At 43.7% G+C, this 15,855-nt stretch overlaps 1 protein-coding gene across 1 annotated transcript in view; it reads left to right on the top strand.

Moving 5' to 3' along the window:
• rbm25a (RNA binding motif protein 25a) overlaps positions 1-15,855 on the top strand; it is a 29,626-nt gene that overhangs the window by 11,414 nt on the left and 2,357 nt on the right. The window contains exons 8-15 of the mRNA XM_056295704.1: positions 739-822; positions 6,971-7,245; positions 8,966-9,077; positions 10,476-10,565; positions 12,256-12,329; positions 12,958-13,108; positions 13,920-14,394; positions 15,263-15,567. Of these exons, the coding sequence (XP_056151679.1) occupies positions 739-822; positions 6,971-7,245; positions 8,966-9,077; positions 10,476-10,565; positions 12,256-12,329; positions 12,958-13,108; positions 13,920-14,394; positions 15,263-15,567 (1,566 nt within the window). The remainder of the gene's footprint in view (positions 1-738; positions 823-6,970; positions 7,246-8,965; positions 9,078-10,475; positions 10,566-12,255; positions 12,330-12,957; positions 13,109-13,919; positions 14,395-15,262; positions 15,568-15,855) is intronic.

Below are 15,855 nucleotides of genomic sequence, written 5' to 3'. Positions count from 1 at the left end.
TGCAGTCTGAAAATAAGCAATCTCCAGACTACCATTTAACAATTGAATGGCGGGAGGGACAAAGGAATTTATATCTCTTTGTCCTCATACTGGGTACCCTCAACCAACAACCTGAGGGTAACGGTTCAAACTCTGACTGACGGGGGTGATCTTGGCACTTCAGAAGGGAATTAGTCTTACTGAACACCTGCCTATTATAAAGGTCAGTAAGCTGGGCTTGACTCTTTCCTGAAATCTTACTAGCTTTTTTGATAAGGCTACCAAGCCTGTTTTTACTGGCCAGAGTCAAATTATCATAATTTCTGAGGAGACATTCAAAGAACACATTTTCCTCAGGAAAAAAAAGTCATTGTTGGAACTTTTTTGTCATGGAAGCAACATGAAATTCCATCAAAAATTCCACCATCAAAAGGACGTGCATGTTAGCATTAGTACTCCTGTCTGTGCCCTTGATCGAGGCATGGCAAGACGAACTGGAGTTGGTCCCCAGGCTGCCCACTGCTCCTAGCTACACAACTAGGATGGGTTAAATGCAGAGAAAGAATTGCCCCACGGGAGTCAATAAAAGTAGTTAAAAAAAAAAAGAAAGAAAAAAGAATCTCATTGGGTAGGTCAAACCCTTGGGCCCTATAGTGTCAAGATGACCTTGCTTACCAGTAGACTTGCTTGCCACCCCGGCGCTGTGGTGATCAATGAGTTCTTAGTGTGTTTGTTTCCTCTTATCTACCTCTGTGTCAGGAGGATATTAACGCCATGGAGATGGAGGATGACAAGAGAGACCTGATTTCCAGGGAGATCAGTAAATTCCGGGACACACACAAGGTAATGACTATAGCTTCTTTCTTCACTCTCAGGTTAGCCTTTGGAGGAAAATGAACAAGTCACCACTGTGTAGTTTCAACATCCCCAACAGCGACTGGAGCTGCAATTCCAATAATTTGAATAATTTCCTCCATACAGTTACTCGGTTTCTGTCCAATATAGATAAGAGGTAGCTATTTATACAAAGCTCAACTGAATCTATTGATATACTAAAATGATAGAAAGTAAATGTTGTTTTTTTTTTTTTCCATAAATGCTAGCTTCTTAAAGCCTAAGATTGGTACAGATCAGTCATCCATAAATGCATTGTCTCCAAAACAGTGAAGGGTTATCACTGTTCAAAAGCTTTACCTTGGCTGAAGCTAAATTCATCACTCAGTGCATGGACATCATGTTTGATTCCCTTAAAGCTAATCTATTGATTAAACCCCACCAATATGGTAGAGTTCATTTGGTGACTAAAGCAAGATGAATCTCAGAGCTTTGGAAAAAGTTGCGAGGATAGGATGTAAGTATATGTTTTCATCTTTTCTTTACAAATCTTGGGCGCTCCCTTCTGGGGGGCTTGCAAAGGGGCAACTGGCTCTCCGCTAATTCCCATCAGTCCGTCATGAATTTCTACTGACAAATATCATTTGGTATATGCTTTACCCAGAGATGCTTACACCATGTAGCTTTTCTTAATGCACTGGCTTAGTGAAAGTCACACAACTAATACTGCAAATTCTGTGCCAAATTTTATGCATTGTGTTTTAAAATATTTTCTTGAAGAAGGTTCTGGGTTCGAGCCCCGGGGTAGTCCAACCTTGGGGGTCATCCCGGGTCGTCCTCTGTGTGGAGTTTGCATGTTCTCCCCGTGTCTGTGTGGGTTTCCTCCGGGTGCTCCGGTTTCCTCCCACAGTCCAAAGACATGTAGGTCAGGTGAATCGGCCGTACTAAATTGTCCCTAGGTGTGAATGTGTGTGTGCGTGTGTGTGTTGGCCCTGTGATGGCCTGGTGGCCTGTCCAGGGTGTCTCCCCGCCTGCCGCCCAGTGACTGCTGGGATAGGCTGCAGCATCCCCGCGACCCTGCGAGCAGGATAAGCGGTTTGGATAATGGATGGATGGATGGATTCTTTGTGTTTTCAAGTTTGGTGTCATTATGTTTGATAAAGGAGCGTTTATTTTATAAAGTTGTAGTTGGTATGTAAAATGTCAAAGGTGAAATGGCACATTGAAATTTGTTTAGATTTAACAAAGAAATGTATGAGGAAAAAGGAAATTAAGAAACCAACACAACAGCCTGTACCAATGGCTTTCCAACAATGCCTAGCCTTCTCATGCTCACATTTGACTTGTGGTCATAGTTAATGTAGTATTGCTGTAAAGCCCCCTGAGGCAAATTTGTAATTTGTGATAATCGGGCTATACAAATAAAATTGACTTGACTTGATAAAGCAATGAAAAAGCCTAAGGAGCTCAGTCAACCTCTGCAGGTCCTCAGATGACAAATACCGTGTTTATAGGATCACAAATTCACACAAACTTAGACAGAGGGATGGACTGATAAACAGACAGAGACACAAGCAGATGTACAAACAGACTGAATTAGTCTAACCACTGCAACAGTCTAAACTGCAGTTCTTGTAAATTTAGCAAAGCAGGGAGCGCCCCTCCACAGCACTCTGCGTTATGAAGACTATCCAAGGTAAGGCCTGCGTGTTTGTCCTTTTGTTTCCTCCCTGTTATCTTCTGCTTCTTTCCCCCTCAGTATCTCTTTTTTCCTTCTTTTATATTTTGGTCTTTTCTTTCCCTCAAACTCTTTAAGGAGAGTTGCCTCTCCTCATCCCTTAGTTTAATAGCCAGGAGATATTGGGCTTTATAGGTGATCTCCAAACATGTGCCACTGATTCATATGTATATAGGTTCTCATTCCAGCCAGACACTCCCCTAGTTGATTTCACTTAGAAGCGCTCTCCTGTTTGGTTGAAGATTTGCTTATCATTGAATCAGCTGGTGTTTTGTGTGTGGTTGGAATGAAGTCCTGCATACACAGGACTCACAGAACCTAAGTGCGATCCTGATCAAGATTGCAAGATATCAGCTTAAAAAAAAAGTGTCCATAACTTGGAGGTGTATTGAGGAATTTTGCGGCTTTGGTTACCTCATGTCTGTTAGATAGAAATATTGTCGTATCATCAGCCAGTTGGGATAATTTGAATTCTCTATTTAAGGTCATAATACCTTGGAACTGACCTTTTTTTGTTAAATATGTACGGCCATAATTTGTGTGACATGAAGGAATAAAAATGGGCAAATTGGACATCCTTGTCTCATCGCATGATAATATATTATTATTATTATTATTATTGTTAAATTATATTGGGTGGCACAGTGGTTAGCGCGGTCACCTTGCAGCAAAAAGGTCCTGGGTTCAAGCCCCAGGGTAGTCCAACCTTGGGGGTAGTCCTGGGTCGTCCTCTGTGTGGAGTTTGCATGTTCTCCCCGTGTCTTGCATGGGTTTCCTCTGGGTGCTCCGGTTTCCTCCCACAGTCTAAACACATGTAGGTCAGGTGAATCGGCCATGCTAAATTGTCCCTAGGTGTGTGTGTGTGTGTGTGTGTGTGTGTGTGTGTGTGTGTGTGTGTGTGTGTGTGTGTGTGTGTGTGTGTGCGTGTGTGTGGGGGGGCTTGTGATGGCCTGGCGGCCTGTCCAGGGTGTCTCCCCGCCTGCCGCCCAATGACTGCTGGGATACGCTCCAGCATCCTCGCGACCCTGCGTAAGGATAAGCAGTTTGGATAATGAATGAACTTGGAGGTATACCTAAAGACAGGACATGTTACATAGAAAACTAAATGAATTAAGATTTGATTCTTGACAAAATGTAATGACAAAGTGGACTAATCAGAAGGCACACACTATAGCCAAGGCTCAGCGTTTTTGATTTTTACTTTTTCAAAGCCATCCAGCATGCCAAATTTTGCCACAAGAGGATACTGTTACATAACCTCACATGAACAGGAACAACTTTTGGATCATGGAAACATAAAATCTGGGTGAAAATCAGTTTAAACTGATCTGCTCCTTTTAAAAACTGTATTTTTCGGTGAAAATCGATAAAAACCGATAACGCTGAGCCTTGAGTATAGCTCGACTTTATATGAACTGTGAGAAATAGCCTAAATATTGGCTGTAAAGTTGTTGAGCTTTAAGCTGTCAAGGTTGCCCAACTCTGAAGTCAATATAACCAGATAAGCACTTGGATATAAACTAAGTTTGCCCTTTAAAAAGTCAGTCATGCAAAGAGTGGTTAAAGGGTGACCTCTGGTACCCAAGTCGAATGGACCATTGCCATCCCATAGGGTAATAATAAGCAAGGGAGGGGTAGGTCTGTTTTTTGTGGGGTTTCTGTCTCGTCAGCTGTTTATAATTAGGAAGGTTAGCTTTGACAGTTTGGTCTGTCGAAATTAAAGCACAATTTAGGTTTGCACAGCTGCATAATTCTTATAAGGTGTCACGAAATTGGTTACAAAATGTGCCATTTTTCCTTCTATGAGATTATAAAATGAAAGGTAAGTTCAGGATAGCCAAATTTTTTTTTTTTAGTTAGTTGTTTCTGGAGGTGATTGGTAGAAATATTCAGACGTGGGTGAAATGGTATCTTCAAATAATATACGGTGTTTGGAACACCATATGCTAGTGTGTAGTGCATAGGACAAAGCATTGACTGACATTGTGGTAAGTCAACTTTGAAGTTTATTTCTTATGTTTTTCTATGGTTTTAAAGTTTATCAGACACGCTGCTTTCTGTATTGTCCTACTGCAGTAATCCCCACCCATCCGGTGCTCAGTATGAGCTGTTGAAGCCATGTCTGCAATCTTTTGAGGGCAGTATTCATAGCTCGCTAGTTTAGGACTCCCACCCTCCCTTTCTCTCTTTCATTTCCATTTCTCTCTTTCATTTTCTTCATTCAGCAGTTGATTTAGACCCACAGTCCAACATTGTTCTGAGTATCTAACACCGTCCTCCAGTAAAAAAAACAAAACAAACTTATTATCTATCTCGATGGAATTGCTTATAATTACTGTAAGCAATGACATTGACAGCTGCTAGAGGGAATTGGTGGATAGAGCTTCTTGAACTGTGGGCCTAATTCTGTTGAGTTTTACTTGTCATTTTGTTGTTAATCATTGGTTGGGGAGAGCATTTTGGGACCTGAAGACAACATACAGGTAAGACAGTCTCTATGATTTAATTTCCTTGTGACAATGGAATTACAAGTTGTCTCAAATTGTTGTTGATGTTGATGCATTAGGATGAAATGTGCTCACATGAATTACTGGGCCTTGGTGCTGCTCAGACATTTTGACATCTCTTTATTTTGTCTTCACATTTGACCTGCTCTTCCTCCCAGACTTAGGCTGTAGGATGTGTAGGGGCAAAGAGGCGCTGAAACCATAGTTCATCACCTGTAAGTCACACACCACTAGCTCGAGAGAGACCCTGCTCAGTCAAGGCAACCACTGAATTCAAGCACAGTCGAGTGAAAGATTCACCATTAAATGAGATGCAGTTTGATCGACATGCAGATGGTTTAGGTCTGAATGAAGGCGTTTACTCTGTGAGCTTGCACAAATAGGTAATATTAATATTAAAAGATAAATTTTCATATTTTTCAAATTAAATGATGCATTTCTTCTGTTATGAAAGTGACTCAGGCTCCTTTGTAAATGATGTATTATGAATGTTTTGCTTATGAACTCACTGAAAAGGCTAAACATTTACATGGATCACACTTGTAGTGTTTACTTTAAAGATTTCAGTTAGATTTTATTCCCGATATTATGCAGCCCCGTGTCCAGGGTCTGTCACTCAGTTGTACATCGAACCCCTCCCACCTCCCCGCGTCTCAGATGGCCATTTTTAAAACACATGGGATCTGATTATGTAATTCACTTAGCGGGGCTTTTTGCCACGTAAAGATTTTGCTTGCTCTAATCCATTTGGCACCCTTGGATAAGGCCAAACCAGGAAGTTGTGGTCTTAATTATATGTTAAGAAGTATCTGAACATGTTGACCTTAAACTTGGCAAGCAGGCTTGTTTAGTATTTATGGTGCACCGTATGACTTTTAACTTATGCCATTGGGCAGATACTTGGATCCAGAGTAGTGACTGAAAATATATTTCAGCTACCGAGGTAAATCAAAATCCCACCCCAGGTAGTTAAGTCATTAAACCTCAGAGAACCTTAAACTTTAATATGCACCAACACTCAGGGCGTTACAATTTTATTGTGTAATGTGTGGCAAGTTTATCTATGCTTAGGGCAGTAATGGTATTGTGTAATTAAAACCACATCAAGTCAAAAGTTTTCCATTTTCACAGTAGCGCTCGTCTCTGTCCTCCAGCGTCTTCTGAGCACTCATTGACTGGAAGGAGCGTAAACGTGAGCTTGACTGACAAATGTTTGTTCACAGCCTGGTTTTTGTTGACATGGCCTCTTATTACATCAGAGCATAATCACAGATATGTGGAGAGCATTTACTGCGAGCAAAGGACACGCTGACCTGTTACATATGTGTGAAATGCATCCAATACCAGTGTATATGTTGATCTGGAGAACTTAAAACCTGACCCAGGAAACCAGACCCAGTAAAGGCAATATCTATTTTGTCCACAAGCCAGGTTGGATAGTGAACCACCAACCTTTAGGCCTTGTTTACAATAAACTACCACCTCCAAATAATAACTTCAGAGATTGGCCTGCAGTTAAAGCCTGTTGCTTGTTAGTTAACAGGGTGTGAATCGATATCCTCCCACATTTTTAAAACTCTTTGAGCACCGGAGTCCTCTCCTCTGAGGAAACGCCCAAGACTGTCAGAGGACCCTTTGATGTGGAGCTGTCCTCTTCCTATGCCAGCTTCGCTCAACAAGCCATTGGTTCTCAGTAGTATGTGAGCATGGCTGGCCCAGGAACTACAAATCTCTTTAAATTTCCATGTGTTGTAGACTTGTGTTTGTGTGTTTTTTGTTTTTGTTTTTTAAAATCCAGTGCACGTTGATAAAAAAAAAAAATCATGTCTTTTCACTTTAATAAATTGTTGATAGTTTTTATCTTCAACTGAGTGACATACCCTCCCTCTCTCTTCCTGTTGGGCCCCTGCAGAAACTAGAGGAGGAGAAAGGAAAGAAGGAGAAGGAGCGGCTGGAGTTGGAGAAAGAGAGGAGAGAGAGGGACAAGGAACGGGAGCGAGAGAGAGAGCGCCGTGACCGGGAGAAGGAGAAGGAGAGAGAGCGGGAGCGAGAGCGGGATAAGGATCGCGAGAGGGAGAGAGACCGCGAACGGGACAGAGAGCGGGAGAGGGAGAGGACGAAAGAGAGGGAGAGGGAGCGCGAGAGGGACAGGAGTCGCGACGTCAGTGAAGACCGCAGCCGGTCCAGGTCAGCGAAGGGGGAATTGAATGGATTTCATACTTTTATTGATCCTCAACGCAGAAATTCCATTTTTACCACTTCACTCTTTCAATGCAAGACACGAGAATGTCAGAGCTCATTGTTCGCTACGTAACAGCATCCTCTGGAGGTGACGAGGATCTTCTGTCTCATTTAAGAAGGGGATTGAACTTTACTTGTCCTGTTTAAGGACACACTGGGGAGTTGTTCTTTATTTGATGCAAGGGCCTAAAGACAGGATGTTTATTGCTGTAAAACCCATTGAGGCAAATTTGTGATGTTGGGCTATACAAATAAAATTGACTTGACTCTCTCCACACTTAAAGAAGAAAGAAAGAGGGCATTTGGGTGGCATGGCAGTCTATTCTGTTGCCTACCAACATGGGGATCGCCGGTTCGAATCCCTGTGTTACCGACTTGGTCGGGTGTCCCTACAGACAAAATTGGCTGTGTCTGCAGGTGGGAGGCCGGATGTGGGCATGTGTCCTGGTCACTGCACTAGTTCCTCCTCTGGTTGGTCGGGGCGCTTGTTCAGGGGGGAGGGGAAACGGGGGGGAATAGCGTGATACTCCCACATGCTACCTGTCCCTGGCGAAACTCCTCACTTCTCAGGTGAAAAAAATCAGCTGGCGACCACACATGTTTCGGAGGAGGCATGTGGTAGTCTGCATCCCCACCGCCTCGGCAGAGGGGGTGGAGCAGCAACTGGGACGGCTCGGAAGAGGGGTAATTGACCAAGTACAATTAGGAGAAAAGGGTGGGGGAAAGGAAGAAAGAAAGAGCCACTTTAGTCATTGTAGGTGACTATGAAATTTGTTTTCTGCATTTAACCCATCCTGTTGTATAGGAGCAGGAACCTCTCCGCTCCCCAATGACAAATTCACATAGGAAGCAGTAACTACTACAAGCCTTACCTCCTGGGTTTAAGACCTTTGTTATTTATGACACCGCAAGGAAACCCTACACTTCCCGGTCTTCCACTGTCTCCCATGACTTTTTTGAATATACTGCAGAACATATGACACAGGTTTCCAGTGAGATGATAAGCATTTGAATTGTCAATAAGACGGCCCCCAAGGTAGTCATGGTGACAGCTGATTTATAGCTATCCCTCTTTACTATATATGACAAAACTAAGCACTCCTTGAGCATTGTGAGCATTGTGCGTTTACATTTAGATCAGTGTCACTCAACCATGTGCAATGGAGAGCCATTTTTATGCAAGTTTTCCTTCCAACACTACACAAGTTAAGTTTTCTTATTAGTCCCCCGTCTGGTTGAAGGGGTGCTGATCAGTGAAATCAGCTGGTATTCGCGTTAAACAACATGGAAAGATTTACCTGTGGTGAGTGTAGCTAATTTGGTTATATATGTGCACCAATTTAAGGTACATAGTATCCAGGTACTAATTTCTAATTTCATTTGAGCACTTGAACAAGGAAATGAGGCCACATGCGCATCCCTAGCTGGTGAAGTGTTGCACATCCCTAGCTGGTGAAGTGTTACACATCCCTAGCTGGTGAAGTGTTGCACATTCCTAGCTGGTGAAGTGTTGCACATCCCTAGCTGGTGAAGTGTTGCACATCCCTAGCTGGTGAAGTGTTCGGTTGGAAAGAATACCCGCATACACCTGGCTCTCCATGGCATATCATTGTTTTAGATTAATATTTAAGGGACTAAAAGTAATGGCTACCTATATCTCCTGCAGGGAGAGGACAAGGGAGGATAAGAAACGGGACCGTGAGGAAGATGAGGAGGATGTGTACGAACGACGAAGGCTTGAGAGGAGGCTCAGGGACAAAGAGGCAGCCTACCAGGAGGTACGAGTAGCGTTTAAATATGTGTTCCACTTTTCTAAGAGGTATCTGTGTAAGGAAGAGGAGTTGTATTTAACTAAAAATTGAAACTTCGTCAGATCCGACTATGGCCGGACTCGATGAAGCAGCAATAATTGGCAACGCTGTCTTCGGGAGGGGGGCGGAGTCGGCTTGTGTTCGTCACATGAATGCGTCTCTGTGTGTGTTGGAAAAAGCAGTGCCTGGATTGGCCTTGTCACGAAAGTAGGGAGGCGTCTCCTTCGAGACTGCTGGCCGGAGAGATGCAGTTGGCGAACACATGCAGTACGAGGGTGGGTGTTTGAACTACAATAGGGATCGATTTGCCACTAAATTGGGAGAAAAAGGGAAAAAATCAGAAATAAATAAATAAATAAATCGAATCTTGGTAAACAGCAGCTGCATAGCTTTACAAACCTTAAATTGTCTTAAAACTGGCCGCACCTCAGCTGCAGATTTTCACCAAATTCCCACAATCTTCTTGTATTCCAAAAGACAATGAGCTGTTCTCATGACGTTAGAACTGAATTCTAGTCTTTGTCACTAGTTATTAGGTAGCATAATCTGAATTGATAGTGAAGTAGGGTGATTGCTGATGCATTGTTATATCATGCTGTTGCAATTCATAGTTTGTCTTTTTATAAGTAACTTCTTGTTGTTTAAGATGCAATATGTGTATTCTGTTGCAAGACCAGGTTGTGAGACCAGCTATGTTGTATGGTTTGGAGACAGTGGCACTGACAAAAAGACAGGAGGTGCAGCTGGAGGTGGCTGAGATGAAGATGCTAAGATTTTCATTGGGAGTGACGAAGAAGGACAGGATTAGGAACGATTATTTTAGAGGGACAGCTCAGGTTGGACGGTTTGGAGACAAAGCAAGAGAGGCAAGATTGAGATGGTTTGGACATGTGTGGAGGAGAGCTGCTGGGTATATTGGGAGAAGGATGCCTAATGTGGAGCTGCCAGGGAAGAGGAAAAGAGGAAGCTCAAAGGGAAGGTTTATGGAAGTGGTGAGGGAAGACATGCAGGTGGCTGGTGTGACAGAGGAAGATGCAGAGGACAGGAAGAGATGGAAACGGATGATCCACTGTGGCAACCCCTAACAGGAGCAGCCGAAAGTAGTAGTAGTAGTAGGTGTGTATTATGTTGTAAAATATCTTTGCTTACTGTTTACTTGCTAATCTGCAATAGCAAACTCTGGAAACCCAGTGTGACTATGCTGTCTACAGATAAGATAGAGGCACCTGGTCACTTTGATATAGACTGCTCAGTTGTTGGTTGTGTATGTTATTGTCACAAATGTGCCCTGGTATCGTCCAGAATGTATCCTTGCTTTTAGTGCTGGCTGTAGCTGTGCTTAGATCATTTTCTTCCCTTCCAAAGCGCCTCAAAAACTGGGAGATCCGGGAGAGAAAGAAGGCGCGGGACTACAGCAAAGACACAGAGAGGGAGGATGAGAAACGACGTGAAATGGTAAGCACCCATGCAAAACCAACTGTCAGTCTGTGAAACAATACCCTGTGTGTTTGTTTTCTTTTTACTTACAGGAAATTATTTCAGGATTAATTCACCTGACAAAATGATGTCGGGGAGATTTTCCTGTGTGACATTCTTTTCCTCAGTATCCAATACTGTAAAACTATATGGTTTCAAGTAAGCTGCTGCGTGCAGCTTTCACCAGCTGTTGTTTGTAACGTGTAATGTCACATCACATCTGTTCGTTGTGACTCGTACGGTGCATGAAGCACCTCGATTAAAACGGGTAAAGTATACAAGACTTGTCAAAGGAAGTTGAATCGGTTCATCTGGACACAACGTTTACTGGGGAGAAACGTTTCAGCACTCATGTAAGTGACCTCTTCAGTCTCAACTGACTGCAGGTATCCCACCCTTATAAACAGTACAGTGGCATAACAACCCAAACCAGCGACCAGTTTCATATGCAAATATGGGCGTGACCATTAACTGGAGTTACAGTGGCCATGTGTACTATTCACACAGGATTTAGGAATGTTTGCAATCACAACATTGTAAGATGGCGACAGATGTACTCTTAGAACCCCCTCAATTCAGGGATGCTCGTTCCCTCATCGTCCGCTCCTGAACCGGGGGGGGGGGGGGGTTGCTAAGCGTATGTCTGTCGCCACTGAAACTCTAGTTAATGGTCCGGCCTATTTGCATATGAAACTGATCGTTGGTTTCGGTTGTTATGCAACTGTAGTGTTTATAAGGGTGGGATACCCCCAGTCAGTTGAGACTGAAGAGGTCACATGAACCCCTTTCACACTGGCCAAAAAACCCCGCCAACAGCCGCCTTTGCTGGTCGGTGTAAAAGGGTACTATCGGCATTCACTCCCGGGTCAAATGACACTGCAGTAGACATGGGTATTTATCGGCTCCACCGCCGATCGGCTTTGATGTAAACACGACGCCCAGGTGGACGTGCTAATTTGCGCGATGACGTAGCGCCATTGTCCGCGCGTCATAAAATCGCACCGGCAGCTTCGCGTCGGTAACTTGTGCGACTCTTTGCCATCTCAGCCACAAATTCCATCCGTCTTCATTCAAGCAGCGCTCGAACATCGTTCAGTCTGGTTTGAGTTTGTATGGTTTGAAAGAGAGACAGAAGTACAAGATATAAAAAAGGAACGTTAACCACCGTCTCTCTGGCTTCCACGCTGCTTTCTACGGTTTACGTCCCTGTTTTCCAGCACGTTCATGACATCACGAATGTCGTGACGTCAAAGATGACGCTACAGAAGAAAAAAAAGGAAGGCTTTCTCATCTGCTGGCAGTCAGACCCGGGTCTGCTGGCACTGTCAAAGGAGTCAATTGCCTATTTTTAGCAGGTTTACCAGTGTTTTAAAAAAAACCCTGCTTATACACGCTAATTTTGGTGTAAAAAGGGTATTAGGTGAGTGAGGAGAGGTTTCTCTTAGTAAACATGTCCAGATGAACTGATTCAACTTAGTTTGATTTTCTTACCTGGATTATTGAGCATGCATGAAGACATATATGAGACTTGTTTTGTCTAGTTTACTCCCTTGTGAAAGGTCATGTCGGATACTCTGAATTGGACTAAAACTGAGCCAGGCATGTAATTTGAATAATAATCATTTGTTGGTGCTGGATGGATTAAATGCAAATGTGTTTTTAATTGCAGATGAAAGAGGCCAAAAGACTGAAAGAGTTCCTTGAAGATTATGATGACGACAGAGACGACCCCAAGTATTACAGGTAACACTTTATACTGTTGATTTTCAACACCAACACCTCATAGTCTTGTGTGTGTGTGTGTGTATAATGTTTTATATATATGTGTGTGAGTGTGTGTGTGTGATATATATATATATATATATATATATATATATATATATATATATATATATGAGAAGAATGCGGTTATTAATATACTGTTGGCTAGTTGAATATGGTGGTGGAAGATCACATGTTTTCTGTCTCACTCCCATTCATTGGACATGCATGCTTGCAAATAATATCTGCATGCCTGCAAATATTATTGTCTTGAAAAACATTATTCTGAAATGCAAAAATATTTGAGTTTCTAGAACATAGTGTTAAATAGAAATTATGTGATAAGAAAAGAGGTAACAAGAATGCAAATTTCTTATTTCATGTGACCTTTAGCCCTGTGATGGCCTGGCGGCCTGTCCAGGGTGTCTCCCTGCCTGCTGCCTAATGACTGCTGGGATAGGCTCCAGCATCCCTGTGACCCTGAGCAGGATACGTGTTTTGGATAATGAATGAATGAATATATATATATATATATATATATATATATATATATATATATATATATATATATATATATATATGTATGGCTTTCCCCCACCCACAACACTAGGGGCAGTGCTCTACAGAAGCGACTTCGTGACCGGGAAAAAGAGATAGAGTTGGACGAGCGAGACAGGAAGAGGGAAAAAGAGGAGTTGGAGGAGATCAGACAAAGGCTGCTGGCTGAGGGTCACCCTGATCCAGATGCTGAGCTGCAGAGGGTGAGTCAGCTTGTGTGTCCAGTAGAATAAGGTGTATGTCAGGATGACTGCCGGTCCATAAAAAAGTCTCTTACAATGGCTTAATCAGGTCAAAAATCAAATTAATAGGACTGAAAGGTCTGGAATAGGGCTGGTTTTGCTCTACAAGAGATTTGACTTAATCAGAATCATGTTTATTGGCCATGTAGGTTTGCACATACATAGAATTTGACTCCATAGAATGACAACACAACAATCTTCAGATATATACACAAGGACTGACTATATACAGGTAAAATAAGAGGCGATAAAGTGCAGTGATGGCTTGCATACTGTAAGTCATATTAAATAGAACACCACTAAAATACGAGTTCATTAAAGGGGTATGAAAAAGTAATTTTACATTTATTTCAGTTTTGAAATAATGCCAGGCCCTCTTGCATTAAAAAGTCTTGATGAAAGTTAGACACCATGTCATGTTTCAGTGTTTTCCATTGATCTGTCAACAAAAACATACCAGCATCTGTTGAGGATGGAACAATCAAATAAAATCCACAATTCTCCACAAATAACCCTAACCTAGCGAAAATTAAATCCTTGACCCAGAAAGGCTGAGGCAGGTTCATAGGAAGTGGTACTCCTAACTGCCCTCTTGTGTGTAGTAGGGATGATTTCTTGTGGGCGGGGTTGTTAAATGTTGAGTACATCTCTGTTAAGTCCCCAAAGGGGATGTTTTGGCTCTTGAAGAATTAATGCAACTGTACAATCTACTCTGTTGTACTGTGTGGGGTCCTGCCTTCATCTTATGGGTGATGTGCATTTTTTTTTGTAGATGGAGGAAGAGGCGGAGCGCAGGCGGCAGCCCCCACTGAAACTTGAGCCAGAAGAGGACATGGTCCAGGAAAAGGCCACCAGGGATCGGGATAGAGATCGGGAGCGGGATAGGGATAGAGATCGGGAGCGGGATCGAGGTCGGGAGCGGGAGCGGGAGCGGGAGAAGAGGGGGTCAGACAGGCCGGCAGAGCCAATATCCCGCGGCCCTCAGTCCCATTCAGACGATGACGCAGAGGAAGGCGAGGATGACGACTACCCCGACGGTGAGGACTCACAGGAAGCCAAGCCCCTCCTCAAACCCACGCTACGGCCAATCACTGCCGCTCCCTCTGTTTCCTCAGCAAGTGGGGATGCCACTCCAAACACACCTGGAAACGATTCCCCTTGCGGCATCATTATTCCAGGGGAGAATTCCCCAGAGGTCCAGCCTCCAGAGGAGCATCGTCCCAAGATTGGCCTTAGCCTCAAACTGGGTGAGTGCAACGGAAAAGTTGGAAGTTGAGAGGGCCTCTTTTAAGGTTTTTTTTTTTCTCCCCTATATAATTTATAAAGGCCCGAAACAGAGTCTACATGTTTACAGTTGATCAGTATGGTCAATTCCACATTGCCCAATACCAAATACAATTTTCAGCTAATGTTTAACCCATTTAGAGTAAATTAAAATATGAATGGGTGGTGACGCTATGGTCTATTTAGAAGTAGACGGAGATTCCTGATTCTCACTCCCGCCCCCCATTTTTCTCCCCAATTGTATCCGGCCAATTACCCCACTCTTCCGAGCCATCCTGGTCGCTGCTCCACCCCCTCTGCTGATCCAGGGAGGGCTGCAGACTACCGCATGCCTCCTCCGATACATGTGGAGTCGCCAGCTGCTTCTTTTCACCTGACAGGAGTTTCGCCAGGGGGACGTAGCGCATGGGAGGATCACGCTAGTTCCCCCAGTTCCCCCTCCCCCCTGAACAGGCGCCCTGACCAACCAGAGGAGGTGCTAGTGCAGCAACCAGGACACATACCAACATCTGGCTTCCCACCCACAGACACAGCCAATTATGTCTGTAGGGACACCCGACCAAGCCTGAGGTAACACGGGGATTTGATCTGGCGATCCCTGTGTTGGTAGGCAACGGAATAGACCGCCACGCTACCTGGACGCCCTTGAAATCTCTGATTTTGGACATATTTGTTTGAATATTTTTGACAGGGGTGAACTCGGCAACAAACTAGTCTAACTTAGCAAGTTATGCATAAAGCCAGCATTTGATGTAGGCCTGAAAGCAATCAAGTTGTATTTGCTTTGAGGGGTAGCTAACATCTGCCCCCCACACCCCCTTTCTTCTCCAGGTGCCACCAACAGTCCCAGCCAGCCCAATGCAGGGAAGCGCAAGAAGCTGGCAACTGTGGACAGTGTCTTCAACAAGTTTGATGATGAGGAGGCAGACGAGCAGCCCCGCAAAAGAAAACTGGTGCCGCTGGACTACGGGGATGATGACAAGAGTCTTGGGCTGGACGGGGCGGAAATTTCCGGTACCAGGGGCAGCATCAACACAGAGGAGAAACGCAAGCACATCAAGAGTCTCATCGAGAAGATCCCCACGGCAAGGCCTGAGCTGTTCTCCTACCCTCTGGACTGGACTATGGTTGATTCGGTAAAGAGACATGGCAACCTTAGATTTGCAGGTCTTGTAAAGACAAAGTGATTTCTAGACTCTCAAAAGGTTGAAGAGAGGTAAATCTATGATGATTTTGATAGTTGGCAGTGGCGTTTGAACACCCCAAATACCAGAAATCTATCTGCAACGAAACGAAGTTGCCAGCGCTGTTGTTTCAGCACCTTCCCTGCTGCTGAGCAAAAAAAAAAAATCATCGGCTAAAACTGGTTGAATCGTGATTTTTTTTTTTTTTTTTGCATCTGTTGGTCAAGATGTTGTTTACAA

Source organism: Lampris incognitus, chromosome 16, assembly GCF_029633865.1.
Source record: "Lampris incognitus isolate fLamInc1 chromosome 16, fLamInc1.hap2, whole genome shotgun sequence".
Lineage (NCBI taxonomy): Eukaryota > Metazoa > Chordata > Actinopteri > Lampriformes > Lampridae > Lampris > Lampris incognitus.
Note: the sequence above shows the minus strand (reverse complement) of the source record. Positions and strands in the feature narration are given on the sequence as shown.